Genomic DNA, 20,005 nt, shown 5'->3' with positions numbered 1-20,005 from the left:
TTCACTGCTGATCCATGGCCCCGTTTACTAACTTCAAATCGCACCATAGAATTGACCAATCATTCTTGTGTGTCTCTGAAATGTTGACATATTTCCTCTAGTATCTATCTCTCCTATTTGATGACCGACAACAATACAAGATTATAACATCTCTCTTCCTTAACTTTATCCATGTAGATTCTGTCCTAACCTAAGCATTTAAAATATCCTTACATTTTAACACTGGGATAGAATACTTTAATACTACACACCCACCTCCCTTTTTTGCTTTTGCATCTCCCCTTAAGAAGTTTAATCAGGAATATTAAGTTCCCCGTTTGTCCAAAGCTTAATTTATTTCTTGATTGTAGCTGCTGCTACATAACCTTAAAGCTACCAGTGAATCCAGTTTGTTTTGAATGTTTTGACCATTCACCTACATACCACTCAACCCTGAGTCCAATTTTTTGGGGGTTTATTGACCTTTTTTCCTCTAATTCTCTCATTTAAGTTTTTGTTATATTTTATTTATTTTGCAAACATATTTTTGCTTCCCATTAACATCAAAGCCCCTTTCTCTCCCTTTCTTGTCCAACATTTTCCCACCATATCAGCTATGCTTTCTACTTCTACTCCAACAGTTTTATTCATTCTGTTGTCCCTCTCTAGTCTTGAACCTAATTTTTTTCCACACCCCAACATACTTGTTATATTCTTTCCGCTGACATATTCACCCTCTTCACAAGGATGTCGGTGTCATATTGGATTGGATGAGGGCTATTTGGCTTCAGTTTGGCCTCATTCTGCGGCTTCGGTGCTTGAATTGGACATAATGTCCATTTTCAAACCTATCAGCTTTGGGTTTAGCCATAAATTAAAAGTTGTTTTATTGGTAGATTAGGAAAGAAATGGTTGTTGGGGTGTTTTGTGTTGAGAAATGTGAGGCTATTTATCTGATTTCATCAGCTGAAGGTGATTTTAGACAAATAATGCAATTGAGTTATTGGAAGTGGCTCCTTTTGTCTGCCTCTCCCTTCTCTTCCCATATTCCACCAGGCTTACAATCTCCTATTCCTGTTGCTGCCAGAGGTGGGGTTCTGACCTATAAGTAGCTGAAAAAAATGGCTATTTTTCCCCACTGATGAAGGAAAGAGCCTAGAATTTTGGAGCAATAGGGCTTGGATGTAACTCCTAGGTTCAGAAATGGCATTCCAGCATGTCCAGATCTCTTGTGAGCATCCTACTTGCTTCCTTTAGTGTTGATGTCTGCATCAGCAGTGCAATGTCATTGACATAGATGAACTCTTTTCCCCCAAAAAGCTGTTGAGGTTAGGTCAATTGAAGATTTCAAAATTGAGATTGATAGATTATTGTTGGGCAGGTGTGTTGAAAGAAAGGGCTTGCATTTTTATATAGTGCCTTTTACAATATCGGGATATGCCAAAGCTCTTTACATCCAATGAAGCATTTTTGAGGTATAATCCCTGTTGTAGGAAATGGGTTGTGGAGCCAAGACAAACAGCTGGAGTTAAGATAAAGATAAGCCAAGATCTAGCTGAATGGGGGATTAACCTTTTACTGCTGTTTCCAGGTTCCTAACTCCGTCCTGAGTGACATTTTTTTGCTACACTTATCCTGAATTTGGAACGACATTGTTGGCATTTTGGGAAATTGGTATGATTGAAAGAAAAATGAGAGCTGCAACATGGGTTAGGATGGAGGAAGTGGAACAAAGAACAGACCACTTGCATGATTTCCAAAGAGAACTGAAAAGGCTTAAGATTAGTGGACACAAGATTGTTTGCTTAATGCATATAAGGATAGTGGCCTTTACTTTTGTGAGTAATGTGTGATAAAAAGATAAAGCAATAACATTTATCTTTGGAAATTGTGTGTCATTAAAACTGAATGTTTTTTGTTTTTTTTCTCTTCAGTTCCTCCTAAATTGGCTGACATAATTAAACCCCCAGTTGTGCATCATAACAATTCTGTGATGCTGACTTGTCCAATAAATTTCTTCAAGCCGCGTCCTCTAAAGGTTACATGGCATAAAATAATAGCTGGAAAGAAAAGACCTTTGCTGAAGTACGCCAATGAAGCTGAAAATAATTTATATCCAGGCAAATATTCCCATTGTATGAGTGAGTTTAGTTATCCTGACTGTACTCACAGTGTCTGCAGTATGCTGCTCTTTAATGCAACAATCCAAGAAGATGATAACAGTCAGTATTTTTGTGAAGTTGGACACATTGGTTTGAAAAATCCAGCAGAGAAACATGTTCAACTGAACGTAAAAGGTAACACAGATGCAGTTTTTGTTTTGTTCAGTCTCTTTTAAAATGTGTTGGTGTTTTCTTTCCTGTGATTACATTGCTATGAAGAATTTCAGTACAAGGAATAGAACGAACATCCATCCCAGGCATCTGTTGTCAGGATGGAGTGCTTCCAAGTGTTTAATTGTATGGATGTGACCAGCTATTGCAAATTTGATAATTTCTTAAATTAGTTATTCCTGTGGCCTTTCTGGGTGGAATTATTCAATTTACAGTCTGTTTTATTCCTTGAACCCCAGACCATTAAGTATAATGTTGAGCTGACTCCAACTTTGCTCATGTAGGATTCTTATAGGCCTGTTTTCATCCTATTTTCTTTGAATATATTTTTAAATCCAGGTACCAGAGGCGAAAGAATAATATGCAAAGTCATGGCGCCACTTTATTCCAGCTCTTCAGATTGCCTATATCTTCCATAAATTTCTATAAATTAAGTTTATTAAACACAATGATCTAAATTCCATAAAGAATTACGCTTGTGAATATAATGTCTAGAGTACTTTAGAAAATAGGGGCAGGAGTAGGTCCTTTGGCCCTTTGAGCCTGCTCCACCATTCAATGTGATCATGGCTGATCCTCTTTCTCAATGCCATACTCCCGCTCTCTCCCCATACCCCTTGATGCCTTTAGAGTCTAGAAATCTATTTCTTTCTTAAATATGTTCAGTGACTTGGCCTCCACAGCCTTCTGTGGTAAAGAATTTCACAGGTTCACCACCCGCTGAGTGAAGAAGTTTCTCCTCATCTCGGTTCTTAATGGCCTACCCCATATCATAAGACTGTGACCCTTTGTTCTAGACCCTCCAGCCAGAGGACACATCATCCCTGCATCCAGTCTGTCCAGCCCTGTCAGAATTTTATATGTTTCACTGAGATCCCCTCTCATTCTTCTAAACTCCAGTGAATACAGGCCTAATCGGCCCAACCTTTCCTCATAAGACGATCCTGACATCCCAGGAATCAGTCTTGGGAACATTTATACATTATCCAAGGAAACAGTCTAAACTTATTGTTGTGGTGTGAAGCATTCAGCTTTTGCTTCCCCATGATGTTCCAGAGATTCTCAAGACCAAATGCACCCACGTTTTTATTAAATGGATGATGTTGATGAGATGAAGCTGATAAGTAAGAGTTTTGTACAGGGTGAAAGCCAAGTATTTTAGGTGGAGGTTAAAAGTATGTCACCTTTGCCTGACACAACTGTTCTCTGAATTGGGATGGAGATGCTAGGTTCAGAAGTGGCATCCCAGCGTGTCCAGGTCTCTTGTGGGCATCGTACTTGTTTCCTTTAGTGCTGATGGCTGCATCAGCAGTGCATTGTCATTGGCATAGATGAACATCAGGAATTTGGTGCAGGCCATGTTGCTCTATAGATGTGATAGATGATCCTGCAGTTGCAGATGATGATTGTGGACGTGCCAGGGACACTTAATTTCACTCTAACTGGCACCTGGTGCTTTTTTAAAAAATTCATTCATGGGATGTTGGCTTTGCTGGCTGGGCCAGCATTTATTGCACATCCCTAGTTGCCCTTGAGAAGGTGGTGGTGAGCTGCCTTCTTGAACTGCTGCAGTCCATGTGGTGTAGGTACACCCACAGTGCTGTTAGGAATGGAGTTCCAGGATTTTGACCCAGCAACAGTGAAGGAACAGCGATATATTTCCAAGTCAGGATGGTGAGTGACTTGGAGGGGAACTTCCAGGTAGTGGTGTTCCCATCTCTCTGCAGCCCTTGACCTTCTGGATGGTAGTGGCCATGGGTTTGGAAGGTGCTGCCTATGGTGCCTTAGTGAATTCCTGCAGTGCATCTTGTAGATAGTACACACTGCTGTCTCTGTGCATCAGTGGTGGAGGGAGTAAATGTTTGTGGATGTGTTGCCAATCAAGCAGGCTGCTTTGTCCTGGATGGTGTCAAGCTTCTTGAGTGTTAGAGCCGCACTCATCCAGGCAAGTAGGGAGTATTCCATCATACTCCTGACTTGTGCCTTGTAGATGGTGAACAGACTTTGGGGCGTCAGGAAGTGAGTTATACATCGCACGATTCCTAGTCTCTGACCTGCTCTTGTAGCCACAGTATTTATATGGCTAGTCAGTTCAGTTTCTGGCCAATGGTGACCCCCGGGTTGTTGATAGTGGGGGATTGAGTGATGGTAATGCTACTGAATGTCAAGGAGTGATGGTTAGATTCTCTCTTGTTGGAGATGGTCATTGCCTGACACTTCTGTGGCGCGAATGTTACTTGCCACTTGTCAGCCCAAGCCAGGATGTTGTCCAGGTCTTCCTGCATTTGGACATGGACTGCTTCAGTATCTGAGGAGTCGCGAATGGTGCTGAATATTATGCTATTATCAGCGACCATCCCCACTTCTGACCTTATAATGGTCGATCATTGATGAAGCAGCTGAAGCTGGTTGGGCCAAGGACACCACCCTGAGGAACTCCTGCAGTGATGTCCTGGAGCTGAAATGACTGACCTCCCACAACCATCTTCCTTTGTGCTAGGTATGACTCCAACAAGCGGAGTGTTTTCCCCCTGATTTCCATTGACTGCTGTTTTGCTAAGGCCCCGCGATGCCAAATTGGGTCAAATGCAGCCTTGATGCCAAGAGCACTCTCTCCTCACCTCGGGAGTTCAACTCTTTTGTCCATGTTTGAACCAAGGCTATAATGAGGCCAGGAGCTGAGTGGCTCTGGCAAAATCCAAACTGGGCATCAGTGAGCAGGTTATTGCTAAGCAAGTGCTGCTTGATAGCACTGTTGATGACCTCTTCCATTACAATGCGCTGCCCACATTACCCTGCCTCTCATTCATAAGGGCTGGAGAAACCACAAAGAAAGCCCTTAAAATCGCGCTGATCTTCCTGTGATACTGCAGCTAATATTCATATACTACCCAGATGGACAGAATCGTGGATGCATGCAACATAAAGAACCAACATCTTATCTCTGAACCAACAGCAGGGGTCTCTGGCTTTGATGTCCCTCAACAACAGTGGATGGCACGCAACCCAATCCGCAGTGCGTGCTCGATGAGGGACAACCCAGGTGCGATTGTGACTATCAGTCCCTGACCATGTAACATATGGTATCAACCTTTTTGCTAACATATGTTGCAGGAGGCACCTTATTTATTCAGTCAGAAGCCTTCGAATGGATAATAGTAAAACTAGACATCCCATCATAAGCTGTCCTTGTCGTACAAGAATAATAATAGTGAGAAAATGGAAAGTTGTGAAAAAAAAGCTCATTCACCTGGAGCTGACTTCCTTATCAGGCTATCCTGCATCGAGTTGATTCTACACCTTAACTTAGAATGCTAAATGTTCCTGGCACACAGTTAGTGGAAAAATGGCACTATTGCAGTACCTGCTCCCTTCATCTTGAGTCCATACTTAAAATAATAACTTGTCCTTTTACAGATGCTGCTGTTTATTTCTAGCGTCTTCTACTTTTAATTCCAATATGCCATCTCTTCTTTTTCATGTTGTTGTAATTTATTCTACTGACATCACAAAAAACACACTCAGGTCATTATCGCATTGATACTTGTGCAAATTTGCTGTGCACAAATTGGTTGCTGTGTTTCCTACATTACAGTAATTGGCCGTAAAGCATCTTGGGAACCTTTTTCTTTCCTTTTCTATTGTGATTTATAACTAATTGTCTCCTTCCCCACATCACCCCCCACCCCCCCACCCCCCGGCACCCCCACAACAGGTGGATCCCAGATTGTGAATCGCCTAAAGATACTTGTAACAGTCATCACGTTTGAATCCTTTTTCTATGCATGCTGACACTGTTACATATTTTATCCAAATTTACCATTTCCTGTTCCAAAATTTTGGCATAGTTGGTAGTTGAATGTTGTATATTCAAACCACATTCTAGGCTGACTCTTCAGTACGGTAAAGAATGAGTGCTGCACTGCTGGGGCATCATCCTTTGAATAGGATGTTAAATTGAGGCCCTATTTTCCTCTTGAGGCAGATGTTAAAGATCCTATTATTTGACTGTAAAGTAGAAAGGTGGTGTTCTGGTCATTATTGAAGATGAGAGAGTTTATCACAAATATGAAAGAGATATGTATGTAAATGTATATATGTACTAATGTTCTACTGTTCTTTATTTTACAGCTTATCCTTCTGTTAATGCCATATTCAGTGAACCAGTGAACCCTGTAATTGGAAAAGAATTGATTCTGACCTGCAAAGTGCATTCATTTTATCCTAAAAATATTACTGTTCAATGGTTGAAAAATGAAGACATCATTATGGATGCAGAGACACCTGAAATAGTTCAAAATTCCAAAAATGAGTTATATGAACTTACCAGTTCATGCACAATTACTCCAATGGTATCAGATCTACAGAGTAAATATAAATGCCAGGTTCAACATGAGAGTCTTATGTATCCAAGGTTTGCAGAATATATTCCTGAAAATTTAGGTATGTTTATTCTTATTTTAAAAGCATTTCTGCAATATAAAAATTGGGATTTTTTATTTATAAATATATTGCATTCTAATTTCATAAAAATCTATTCCGTGAAATTAATGATGTCATTGCCCACCTTTCAGCAGGATGCTTTAATTTAGTTGTCTGTGTGCAAAATAGTATTACAGGAATTTGAAAGCGGTCTAATGGTACAGAATGGTTTGGTGAACCTCATAGTATTCCAAATAGGTTTGTAAGAGAACTTCACTACTAAAAGCAGTTTTTCAGAGGGGATTTCAGCTGAGACACAAGTTATGCTGGTGGCCATATTACTCTATGGTAAAATCAACTCCCTGTCATCAAAATGAAATTAAATTTTAATGTTAGTCATGCATTGATGGGACATTATGCTTCCCAGACCACATTTTTATAAATTTTAAACATTGAAATGCTATACTTAAAAATAATGCAGGGGAAAAGGGACAAAATTGGGTTACATTGTTACTAGGCATATTAAAAGTAGATCTGGTATTGGTGAAATGGCATGGGACATTAAAATGCCTTATTTCTCAAAAATATGAACTGGGTTCAGGAAATAATGCTTGACCAAATATTAAGTTCTATATGAAGTATTATTACCGGAAGGCATTTTTTTTTGCCATGGAATGATGGATTGAAATGTATCAGCAGTAAAATGATTGCATTGTCTACATTCCCAGTGTTTGAAATTATATAAAACACAATTACTGTTTTTGAAAAGCTTGCAAATGCAGATAATGTGCCAAATCCTCGTGACAATCTTACGATAGTTCAACCTATACTCTCAGTTGAAGCTACAATTTTCCTGATCTGCATTTTCTCCTAAAATGTAATTGTTAGTTGGAAAGTAGGACTGAGTAACTACTTCAATGGAGTTTTGTAATGATAAACTAGCATGGCGAATAACATTAATCTAAAATACTAAGACATGTTTGCATCTGTAGAGCTGTAGGAATGTCTGCTGCTTTCCAAGTACAAACCTTAGTAAATTTAAAATAGTTTGTTACACAATTTTTGCTACTTCTATTGGTAACAAAAATTGGAAAGATGTACTTCAGCTTTTATTAATGTTTTTCTTTTTAATTCAGTATCTTTCCCTAAAGTATCTGAAATTACCTGCGATCCTGCCACCCCTGAACTAGAGAAAGAATTGACTTTAACCTGTAGAATAAGTGACTTTTATCCAGAGAATATTCAAATTGAATGGTTCAGAAATGATGTGAGAATGAACAATGATGGAAAACAGGGAAGAATTATGGAAAGATCATTGTGTGAAAATGGTCTGCACAGCAAAATTGCTACAATAACCTTGACTCCAAGTACTGATGATCATCAAGCTGAGTATAGAATTGAAATTTGTCATTCAAAATCTTCAACAAAACCTTTTAAGCAATGTTACGAGCTACTTCTTAAAGGTGAGTTAAAATTTTCTGTTTGAAGAAGATGAAGTGAGTTATATTGACAACTTTTCAAAGACCATCATAAAAAGGCTGTCCTGAATTGATTGCAGGACTTGTGCTTGCTCTGTGAAAGGTTAATAGAAATGTATTTGAAATGCTAAAAAATCTTAATTGTGCAATTATATATTTCTTTCCATTTTCTTTGTTCTGAATAAGGATAGCTCAATTTACCATGGGCATTTGCTGCTTATTTGACATTATTGAAAACTATCCAAATTGTACAATTTGTCAACGTTTGTACCATTTTCTGCTTCATCTTGACCTGTGGAGGCTGAGGAAAATGTGTACAGCAATGAAAGGTCTGCTTACTGCATATTGATATGTTTAACTTTTGAATGTTGTTCCGACCAGATTAGCAGGGGTGAACTGACTCCTCGCTTTATCCCACTCCTGAGTTGGTTATAACGAGTTTGAATTTAAAAGGAAGATGATGTTGCCATTCGATATATATTTAACTGTGTATAGCACAGTGCAAGAAATAAGCCAGCCTGGTCCCTTAAATAAACAAGTAAAAAGTTAGTTTTATTGTTAAAATTCGCTCAGGTAAAGATGCAGAAATTAACAAAAGTTTAAAATGTACAAATATGTTCAACTACACACCAATGCAAAAACAACACACACACAATCCCTCCCAAGTGTGTACAAAAAGAGATAAAACTCTGTAGAGTATCGGATCTAAAGAAAATAACTTGGCCAAGTAACAAGTAAAGTTTAAATCAAAATTGTTTGTGGATGGTCCAGAGGATTGTTTACAACTGAAGGGTTCCTTTCCACAGTGGAGCAGCCACCTGTAATCATGGCTGGTTGATTTGGAATTCTCCTTTAAGACCTCTTAGCTTGCAGCAATGAGGCCTTCTGATGGGTTTTTCAAATCACAAACAACTTAGCTTTGATGAGAGTGGTTTCAGAAGAAAGTTTTTTTTATTCATTCATGACGTGTGCCCTTTGTTGGCAGGGCCAGCATTTATTGCCCATCCCTCGTTGCCCTTGAGAAGGTGCTGGTGAGCTGCCTTCCTGAACTGCTGCAGTCCAGGTGGTGTAGGTACACCCTCAGTGCTGTTAGGAAAGGAGTTCCATGGTTTTGACCCAGCGACAGTGAAGGAATGGCAATATATTTTCAAGTCAGGATGGTGAGGTGACTTGGAGGGGAACTTGCAGATGGTGATGTTCCCTTGTCTATGTTCCCTATCTGCTGCCCTTGTCCTTCTAGATGGTAGTGATCGTGGGATTAGAAGGTGCCGTTGAAGGAACCTTGGTGAATTCCTGTAGTGCATCTTGTAGATGGTACGCACTGCTGCTACTGTGCATCAGTGGTGGAGGCAGTGAATGTTTGTGGATGTGTTGCCAATCAAGTAGGCTGCTTTGTCCTGGACAGTGTCAAACTTCTTGAGTGTTGTGGGAGCTGCACTCATTCAGGCAAGTGGGGAGTATTCCATCATGCTCCTGACTTGTGCCTTGTAGATGGTGCACAGGGCATACCCAGGATGGTGATGGTGGTGTCTGGGACGTTATCTCTAAGGTAGGATTCCATGAGGGTGACTATGTCAGGCTGTTGCTTGACTAGTCTGTGAGGCGGCCTCTCCCAATTTCGGCATTAGTTCCCAGATGTTAGTAAGGAAGACTTTGCAGGGTTGACAGGGTTGAGATTGCCTTTGTCATTTCCAGTGCCTAGGTCAATGCTGGGTGGTCTATCCAGTTTCATTCCTTTTTTGTTACTGTAGCGGTTTGTTACAACTGAGTGGCTTGCTAGGCCATTTCAGAGGGCATTTAAGAGTCAACCAGGCTAAGGCTATTGGCGCTGTGGCAGTCTCTCTGACCATCCTAAATCCAATAAAAAATTTTTACCCAAAAGTTAGATCATGTGACCCCTCTGAGAACTCCGTAGAGTCTGTGTCTCTGGAGGCAGCTTGTGTCTTTCATTAATGCTATATCATAGCAGCTGTATTTGGTTTCGTATCAAAAATAGTATCCTTTTCAAAAAAATTCAATCCATGTCTAGCTGATTGCATTATAAAGTAATGTATGTCCAGCTCATCAGCATTATAGATTAATATTTTATATAACATACCTTCATAACAGTATGATCATACAAACATACGAAGTGTAGGTGTAGGCTACTCAGCCCCTTGAGCCTGCTCCGCCATTCAATAAGATCATGGCTGATCTAATTTTAACCTTAACCTCAACCTCACGTTCTTGCTTACCTCCAATAACCTTTCACCCCCTCGTTTGTCAAGAATCTATCTACCTCTGCCTTAAAGATATACAAAGGCTCTGCCTCAATCACATCACCTTTTGAGGAAGAGAATTCCAAAGTCTCTCAACAGTCTGAGAGGGGCAATTTTTCCTCGTCTCTGCCTTAAATGGGTGACCCCTCATTTTTAAACTGTGGCCCCTAGCTCTAGATTCCCCTTTCCACATCCACCCTGTCAAGCACCTCCAGCAGATTCAAGCCTAGCCTGTCCAGCTTTTTCTCATCAGACAATCCACCCATTTCAATATTAATGAAGGAAAATCTAACCACATCCTCTTGATATTCAATGGCGGCATCATCATCATTGAGTCCCCACCATCAATATCCTGGAGTCACTAATGGCCAGAAATTCTGTTGGACCAGTCACATAAATGTCTCAGCCACTAGAGTAGGTCAGAGGCTGGACGTTCTGTGGTGAGTGGCTCACCTGACTCCTCAGATCCTCTTCAAGGCACAAGTCTGGAGTGTGATTGAATAATGTCTATGTATTTCTTTGAGTGCACTGCAGCACACTGAAGAATCTCAACTCCAACTAAAATAAGATAGGCTGATTGATACCCTGTCCAGCATAAGTATCCACTCATTCTACCTCTGGTGTGCAGTGGCTGCAATATGTACTAGGTACACATTTTAGTGCAACAAGTTGCCAAGACTTCTTGAGCTGAACCTCCCAAACCTATGATTTTCACCAGCTAGAAGGAGGAGGGCAGCAGGTGCATGGAATACCATTGCCACTAATCTTCCGTCCAAGTCAGTTATCCTTCATTATCATGCCAATCCTTCATTACAGCTGGGCCAAATTCCTGAAATTCCCTACCTGACAACACCTTGAGGTGAGTAACAAATGGCAGCCTTGTCAGCAAAACTCATATCCAAAAAATTGAATTAAAAATTCGTCTTGGCAGATAGGATGTGGCTTAGTTTGGCTTTTTGTATCAATTAAATATATTATTTTCTATATGTTTATAGGATTACCCAAATTTTCAGAGTTCAGAATGGAGCCAGAGAACCCTTTGTATGGCAAGAATTTATCTGTGTCGACTTCAGTGTGTGGAATTTCTCATAAAAATATTACAGTTGAATGGTATAAAGCATCTGAGCACATTAAACATGGAATCACAAATTCAGAGCCCATGCTTACCAATGAAAACACTTACACGATAAACAGTTGTCTGAATTTTACAGTGACTGCAGAAGACTTTGAAAGAGAGTTACGCTTTCAGTACAAAGACAATTCAAAAACTGATAGACCTGTATTCAAAAGACTTATTCAACTGCCTCTCAAAGGTGAGTGTATCTTCTGCTTTATATATGTTTTGAAAAGCTAGTATTGATAATTGATGTTAAAATATACATATGATACACCATTGAAGATAATCGCCTTGTTTTGCTAAATGACAAAGGAACAGTTTTTGCTGTTCACCTTGCATATATTTCTCTCAAACTTTTAGTGGGTTTGTCAGTGGAGATTTCCTTTCTTCCAGCATCGTTTGAAATTTGCAGGGAATGTGTGAGCAGGCCAAATAACACGGAGACTATCCAACTAATCAGATTGAAGAATCCTCACTGACACACACATAGCAAACCAGGAAGTAAAATCAAAAGGAAAAATAGTTCACATTAAAAGTGTACAGGAAGCAAAATAAAGAATGGGATTAATGGAAATACATAAAATGTGCAAAACAGAAAAACATGATAATATTTTTAAACTTTTGTATTTCTTCTGAGGGAGGGAATGAGACTCCACACTTGTCAAAATAAATTTTTCAGGGCTGTTAAAAACTCAGTTACTCCTGATTGAGCGAGTCAACTTTTTAATCAATTTTTAAAGTGAGAATAGTGGGCAATTAGCTTCCATTAGAATTCGATTCCATTGACGAAGTCTGTACCAGCGCAGCCTAAGGAGGGGCAGGATATCCCTAATAGCATCATTTGTTTGTCCAAGTAGATTGTAAACATAATACACCACTTTTTGGAACTTAAAATATTCAACTTGAGCAGTCACTGAGAAAGCTTTTGAACCCTTGAAACCATTAAAATAAGTTTTTTTCAAGAGTCTGATTGTAGTGATATTTTTGAGAATTACATTTTGTTTCTGCATTTTTTCACAGCTGTGCCTCCCAAAGTATCAGAAATCAAGTGTAGCCCTGCTCACCCCAAAAAGGGTGAAAAAGCAATTCTTACTTGCAATGTTGAGCATTTTTGTCCAATGGATGTACATGTTATTTGGAGCAAGGGATGGACAGAATACAAGGATAAACAAAGCGTCGAAACACCCAAAATTGATTGCAAAGGACTTTACTCAACAGTGACAAATTTGCCTATTGTCGCAAATGAAGGCACAGCAGAGTACACTTGTGAAGTTTGGCACGCAAAAACCAATGATATTATAGAGAAGATGTATATTCTGTGAGTTTAGGTATGTTCTGCAATTTCAGTGCACTTTAATAATTTGCTTTTAATATGAGCCATTTTTGAACAATTGATCATGATAAATCCAACTAATGGAGGTGGAGGGCAGCACTCTCTTTACCTTAGAAGCTCGTTAAGACATTCTTATGTTTATTTAGTGCTTTTAAACTAAAACTTTTGTCACTGTGGTCTTCATCCAATCAAAAAAGGTCCTCTATTACAAAGTGTAATATAATTAACAGATATAGCAGCTTTTTTATTTGTGCGTCATGACATTAAATGCATAAAAGTTGCAGTTTGAGGATAGAATTATGGTACAGCCCATACTTTATGGAAAATTTTGTTCTAGTCCACCTCCACTAAGATGCTGATATTGGCCAGCAGTGGGAAAACCAGTTGTTTCTCATAAGAAATAAAGCAGTTTTGAGGGAGAATCATCACTGGGCTGCGTTGGCATTCTTCTGAAGCTCAACTCAAATAATATAGCACTAACTTTCTTTAGGAAACTCATAATCTGAGGATTTAAAAAAAGCCTTAAAAAAGAATGGTGTCAGTGATACCATTTTGTCGTAAACTATGCATTCACTGTAACAGTGAAAACTGATCCATGAATGTTTTCAAATTGAGTTGCTAAGTTGTCATAATCTTATGAGAATGTGATTTGATATCAACAGTTCAGTTAAACCAGTTTTATTTTACTGACGTACAAATCCTCACTTTTGAGGCATGGTTTTATTTTGTAAATAAGAATACACTGAAAGCTTGGTCTCTTCAGTGGGCTCTTGTCGAGCAATTTTACTTAGTGCAACAGCATTTTTGGAACACTCCAGGACATAGCATGTCACACATAAATCCATATATTGCAGCTGCTCGACCACCAACTCTTGCAATGCATTTTCTATTCTTTAGTAACTAATGCTTGTCTCTTCATCCAATCTTTTGTCAGTCATGGGTTAGTTGGTAGCAGTCTCTCAACTGAGTCAGAAGGTTGTGGGTTTGAGTCCCACTGCAGGACTTGAGTACAATAATTTAGATTCATCCTATTGAGGGGTTGCTACACTGTCAGTGCTGCTGTCTTTTGGATGTGACTCTAAATCAAGGCCACACCCCTGCTCTCAGGTGGACATAAAAGATTCCATGGCACTATTTCGAAGAAGAGCAAGGGAATTATCCCCGGTGCCTTGGCCAATATTTATCCCTCCATCAGCATCACTGAGAAACAGACAATCTGGTCATTATGATGTCACTGTTTGTTTGAATTCACGCAAATTAGCTGCCATGTCTTCTACATTACAACCCTAACTGCACTTCAAATGTACTTAATTGGCTGTAAAGTGCTTTGGAACATCCGGTGGTAATGAAAAGCACTATATAAATGTACATTTTTTTTCTTTAAATCAGTTTTGATTCCCTAAGACATTACATGAGAAATGACCAATGCCAAGAAGTTTTACACATTGGATGAAATACAAAACCTAATTTTGTTGACCCAAATAAGAACTCCTTGTATGAATGTATTTCCTCCCCCCTCTCCGGCACCATTCCCTAAAAAAAAATTGTATAAAAGGTGAACTACAGCAGTTGGTTAGCTAAGGGTAAGTTTTTTTCCTTTCAAACTTAAGCATTGTATTTATTCATTATTCTAAAATATGTTCCAGTTCTTAATTCATTTATTCTACATATATCTATAAATTGGCCCATTATCCTGACAATCCCCTCTTGTAAATTAACAACACAGTATCATAAATTGGTATTTTTGATTTTCTTCAGGTATGAAAAAGGCACATTGAGCTGCTCCCTAAGTGTTTCTGTTTTTCTGTAACATTGTGATGGCTTACTGGCACTCTGTACTTGTGATTTATGTCCCCTTCCTGCTATTAAATAGATAACTAGATGAGAAAGATTGCAAATATGTTTTCCTCTAATTCAAACTTACAAAGTCTCTGTCTGGACTAATATTTTGGCACCTGGTGTTGAACTTGGGTACAGAGAATGAAGAAAACTGTACTGATGGTGGTAACTTAATTTTCAAATCCTTGTAAAAAATGAATTTGAACCAGGGAAAGAATTCTATCTCCAGAATGTGGATTTAAAACTTTTTCTTAGCTGTACTGATTGGAACAAGAGCAGACCATTCAACCCCTTGAGCCCATCTGCAATTTAATAAGATTATGGCTGATGTATATTCTAACTCCATTTATATGACTGCTATTGCTGCAGTTATTACAGCTGAAGCAGCGTACCATCAGGAACTAATGGGGTTTGGTAAACACAATAGGAACATGAATACAATGATTTTGTTTTCTTAAATGTTTTAAATTTTTGAACATTTACAAATTATAGTTTATATGCTACTTTGGATTTGGATATAACTCCAACAAAGCTAAACAGTTGATAAGGGAATGTGGAACAAGAAAATAAATGGTTTCTAATATCTGACATATCATTACTTCATTATAATCCAAACTTCTGGATTAATTTTGTGGACAATCTCTTGCCTCCAAAAATTTCATATATTTTTGCAGTTTGATTATTGCAATATTGAATCCTTTTTTTTTTACTATTCGTGAAAGTTGAAAAGTTACTCCAATGTGTTTTATATCTATGCAAAATACTAACCCAAATCAATTTTATTTTTCCAGATTCTCTATCCTACATAAACAAGAGAAAGACACTGTAGTGAAATGAACTGCTTGGATTTGCATTGAGGTGTGCATATTAAGAATATCCTCTTTTATTAAAGTACCTTAGCACACCCATGAAACCCAGTTCAACAGAGATTCTGTAAATGTCACAATGCAAACTATGGAATTGAATTTAACAAAGCTAATAACTTGTGTCTCGCACCAGAAGAAACATGACCGTAGAGGCTGCTGGACTTTGAGGGACTGTAATCCCACACTAGATGACTTATTTCTAGTAACATACTAACAACTTCAGGTCTCAGAAGATCTTTGGTCTCTCTAATCACCTAGTATTGCTTTGGTGCATTTAGTGCCTTCTGAAGTGGCCTGGCAAGCTGACCAAAATAGGAATTGATGTTAAATGTGGCCTCACTAGCATAACCCACAACTTTTTAAGGAGGTGTGACTTGGTCGGTTATTTCTTCTTAAGCAGATAAACCCAGAAATTTCCATGAATGTATTTAATCCTGGAACATTTTTTGTTATGGAATTAATGCTTGCAACTCGAGAACGCAAATTGCTTCAGGACTGAGAATGGTAATGTTAAACAGCCGTTTCAGAAACCTCTGTTATCCAGACTCTGAAATGTTCAGCGCCTTTGTTTGCCTTACTTGCATTCAATAGTTCCGGCACCAAATGCAACTTGCATTCTTAAGTTGCCTACTTTTATTGAGGGAAGGGTGTATAGGCTGGGTCTCTTATCTCCTGGAAAGAGAAGTCTGAGGGGTGACCCAATAAAGGCATTTAAAATTGTGAAAGGTTTGGCCATAGAGGGGCTGAGTTTTTGTTTGATTGAGTTGTCAAGACTGGAAGCAGGCAAGGCATGTGCCTGAGAGGCATGCTGGCATTTCCCAACTCCCAGCGATTTTGGAAGAGGCGATTACTCCTGCATGTCGGCCCAACATTGGTTGATAATGAGTTAGCCCTTTGAGGGTTTAATTAAGATCACTTTCCCCACCCCATCGTGTCAAGAGGCCATCTGTAACACCATGGCAGCCTCCCAGCAGCAGGGTGGATAGACATCAGAGCTGGAGACTCCAGTCTGTTTGGAAGGCGCGCTCTGTAAATCGACCACATTATAGAATGTCACAACACAAATGGGCCATTCAGGCAGATCAAGGTATGTGATATATGCCCTGAATAATGACTGTGATGTGAGATAGCCAAGTTGTTCTATTCTGATTTATGGCCAAGAGGATCTGAACTAAATTAACCATAAAACTGCTTTGAAAGTGCTCCTGAGCACTACTGAACTGTTGAAAACATGCAGGCATTTTTAATCAACCTAGATCCATGATTTTCCCTTCTTGACTAAGGTTTCCTAGAATCGCCATTATTTTTTTAACGGCCAAAGAATTTTATTTTCTGAAATGAAAGTAATTCATTTTTTATCACGTTAACAATAAATAACAATGTTTGAATAGATCATTGAAACAATTGTTTAATTATTGGTAGGTACATTTTTAGACAGCCGAAGAAATGGCATTTTATATACAATTGTATTCAAAGTATGAGGAAACCTCTTTATCTTTACTATTTTATTATTATGATGCTTTATATTGAAAAGTTTGTACTGAAAAGGACCCAGTCAACCTTGGATTACCCTGGAAGGACGAGGTGTCTCAAAAAGTTGAGCAATAGGTGAAGCTAGCTGTTTCACGCTGCTACTATGCAGTAGCAACATGAGTGGTATTCACCACTAACAGGATGCTGCCTTCAAGCCATAAAGACATTCTGCCTATCACACAAATGAGTAATGTGGTGTATGAAGTGCAGTGCCAGTGTGATACTAGGTGTGTAGGCTGTACGTCCCAAACACTGGCTGATTGTATCAAACAACATGTCCCAGCCGCTGTTTGCAACGAGCAAGCTAAAGACCGTACCCAACCAGTCCGTCCTTGCAAAACTCAAACCACAGTTCCCGACACTAGATTCTGCGATTAAACAACATTTGCTAAATAATCCTCAGTGTGCTAAGAACTATGTTCACAGCCAATTTAAGACAGCATCAGTAGGAGTGACCACTGCACAGCCTTTGTGGAGACGAAGTTCCATCTCCACATTGAGGATACCGTCCATCGTGCTGTGTGGCACTACCACTGTGTTAAATGAGAGAGATTTTGAACAGATCTAGCAACTCAAGACTGCGCATTCGAGGCTCTGTGGGCCAGCTCAACCACAATCTGTAAACCCCTGGCCTGGGACATACCCCACTCTATCATTACCATCAAGCCAGGGGATCAACCCTGGTTCAGTGAAGAGTGCAGGAGGGCATGCCAGGAGCAGCACAGGCATACCTAAAAATAAGGTGTCAACCTGGTGAAGTTACAACACACCAGGCATGTACCAAACAGTGTAAGCAGCATGCAATGGACAGAGCTAAGCCCTGCAGTCTTGTCACATCCAGTTGTGACTGATGTTGGACTCGTTGGAGGAGGAGGCTCCATCTTGGCCTCCTCCGGAGCTCCCAAGCATCACAGATGCCAGAACTGGCTGAAGACACTGGAGGCTATGGCCCCTGACAATATTCCGCAAATAGTACTGAAGAATTGTGCTCCAGAACTTGCCGCGCCCCTAGCCAAGCTGTTCCAGTACAGCTACAACACTGGCATCTATCCAGCCATGTGGAAAATTGCCCAGGTGTGCCCCATCTACAAAAAGCAGGACAAATCCAGTCTACTCTCGATCATTAGTAAAGTTATGGAAAGGGCCTTCAACTATGCTATCAAGCGGCACTTGCTTAGTAATAACCTGCTCACTGACGCTAAGTTTGGGTTCTGCCAGGCCCACTCGGCTCCTGACCTCATTACAGGTTTGGTTCAAACATGGAAAAAAGAACAACTCCAGAGGTGAGTGACTGCCCTTGACATCAAGGCAGCATTTGACAGAGTGTGGCATCAAGGAGGCTGAGCAAAACTGGAGTCAATGGGAATCAGGGGGAAAGCTCTCCGCTGGTTGGAGATATATCTGGCACAAAGGAAGATATTTGTGATTGTTGGAGGTCAATCATCTCAGTTCCAGGGCATCACTGCAGGAGTTCCTCAGGGTTGTGTCCTCAGCCCAACCATCTTTAGCTGCTTCATCAATGACCTTCCTTCCATCATAAGGTCAGAACTGGGGATGTTTTCTGATGATTGCACAATGTTCGGCACCATTCTCGACTCCTCAGATACTGAAGTGGTCCGTGCTCAAATGTAGCTAGCCCTGGACAATATCCGTGCTTGGGCTGACAAGTACCAGGCAATAACCATCTCCAACAAGAGATGATCTAACCATCGCCCCTTGACATTCAAAGGCATTGCCATCGCTGAATTCCCCCACTATCAATATCCCGGGGGTTACCATTGACTAGAAACTGAATTGGACTGGTCATATAAATACTGTAGCTACAAGAGCAGGTCAAAAGATAGGAGACCTACAGTGAGTGACTCACTTCCTGACTCCCCTAAGCCTGCCCACCATCTACAAGGCACAAGTCAGAAGTTTGATGGCATACGCTCTACTAGCCTGGATGAGTACAGCTCCCACAATGCTCGAAGCTCGACACCAACCAGTACAAAGCAACCCGCTTGAGTGGCACCCCTTCCACAAATATTCACTTCCTCCACCATTGAAGCAAAGTAGCAGCAGTGTGTACCATCTACAAAATGCATTGCCGGGGCTCACCAATGTTCCTTTGACGGCACCTTCCAAACCCATGGCCCTTACCATCTAGAAGGACAAAGGCAGCCGGTACATGGGAACACCACGATCTGGAGATTCCACTCCAAGCCACACACCATCCTGACTTGGAAATATATTGCCATTCCTTCACTATCGCTGGGTCAAAATCCTGGAACTCCCTATCAGCACTGTGGGTGTAACTACACCACTTGTACTGCAGCAGTTCAAGATGGCAGCTCACCACTACCTGAAGGGCAACTAGTGATGGGCAATAAATGCTGGTCCAGCCAGCGATGCCCACATCCCATGAACGAATAAACAAAAACTTCAATTCTGTTTTTTGTTCTTACTTTTTCTTTTAAAACGTTCAAGTTCACTTTGGTTTGAAACAGTATATTTCCTTAAGAGTAAAAGATGATCAACATTTTAAAATTTTAAGTAATATAATTTGTACTAATATATCCATTTCTTATATTAATTTATAGCATAAATTTTAACCTGCAGATAACATCAGAAATGTTACACCAAAAACTGAAGTCTGATAAATGTCAGTTTGGGATTTTTATTAGATTTTGTTAAATGCGAAACAGAAAAAATTAGTTTGTGTCCAAGAATTTCTGGAGTTTTATTTATATTGCATGACAATTCTTAGGATATAAAATAATGTAATAACTTAACTCATTATATTCTGCAAGACCTCCCACTGAACAAAAACACAAATGGGTAGGGTTCTCCATAATTATTTCAGGC

General features: G+C 39.7%; 1 protein-coding gene across 2 annotated transcripts in view; it reads left to right on the top strand.

The window, feature by feature from the left end:
* The window catches only part of LOC121283316, a 34,903-nt gene extending 17,886 nt beyond the window's left edge, over window positions 1–17,017 (top strand). Inside the window, exons 6-11 of one of the 2 annotated variants that reach the window (XM_041197764.1) lie at window positions 1,914–2,276; window positions 6,444–6,755; window positions 7,871–8,197; window positions 11,466–11,783; window positions 12,608–12,905; window positions 15,551–17,017. In XM_041197764.1, coding sequence (XP_041053698.1) covers window positions 1,914–2,276; window positions 6,444–6,755; window positions 7,871–8,197; window positions 11,466–11,783; window positions 12,608–12,905; window positions 15,551–15,596 — 1,664 coding nt within the window. In that variant the 3' untranslated portion in view covers window positions 15,597–17,017. Of the gene's footprint in view, window positions 1–1,913; window positions 2,277–6,443; window positions 6,756–7,870; window positions 8,198–11,465; window positions 11,784–12,607; window positions 12,916–15,550 lie in introns of both variants that reach the window. The other variant, XM_041197765.1, reaches the window with a different exon arrangement.
* The last annotated feature ends 2,988 nt before the right edge of the window (window positions 17,018–20,005 follow it).

Source organism: Carcharodon carcharias, chromosome 10 (assembly GCF_017639515.1).
Source record: "Carcharodon carcharias isolate sCarCar2 chromosome 10, sCarCar2.pri, whole genome shotgun sequence".
Taxonomy (NCBI): Eukaryota; Metazoa; Chordata; class Chondrichthyes; order Lamniformes; family Lamnidae; genus Carcharodon; species Carcharodon carcharias.
This window is presented reverse-complemented; position numbering and strand designations above follow the sequence as displayed.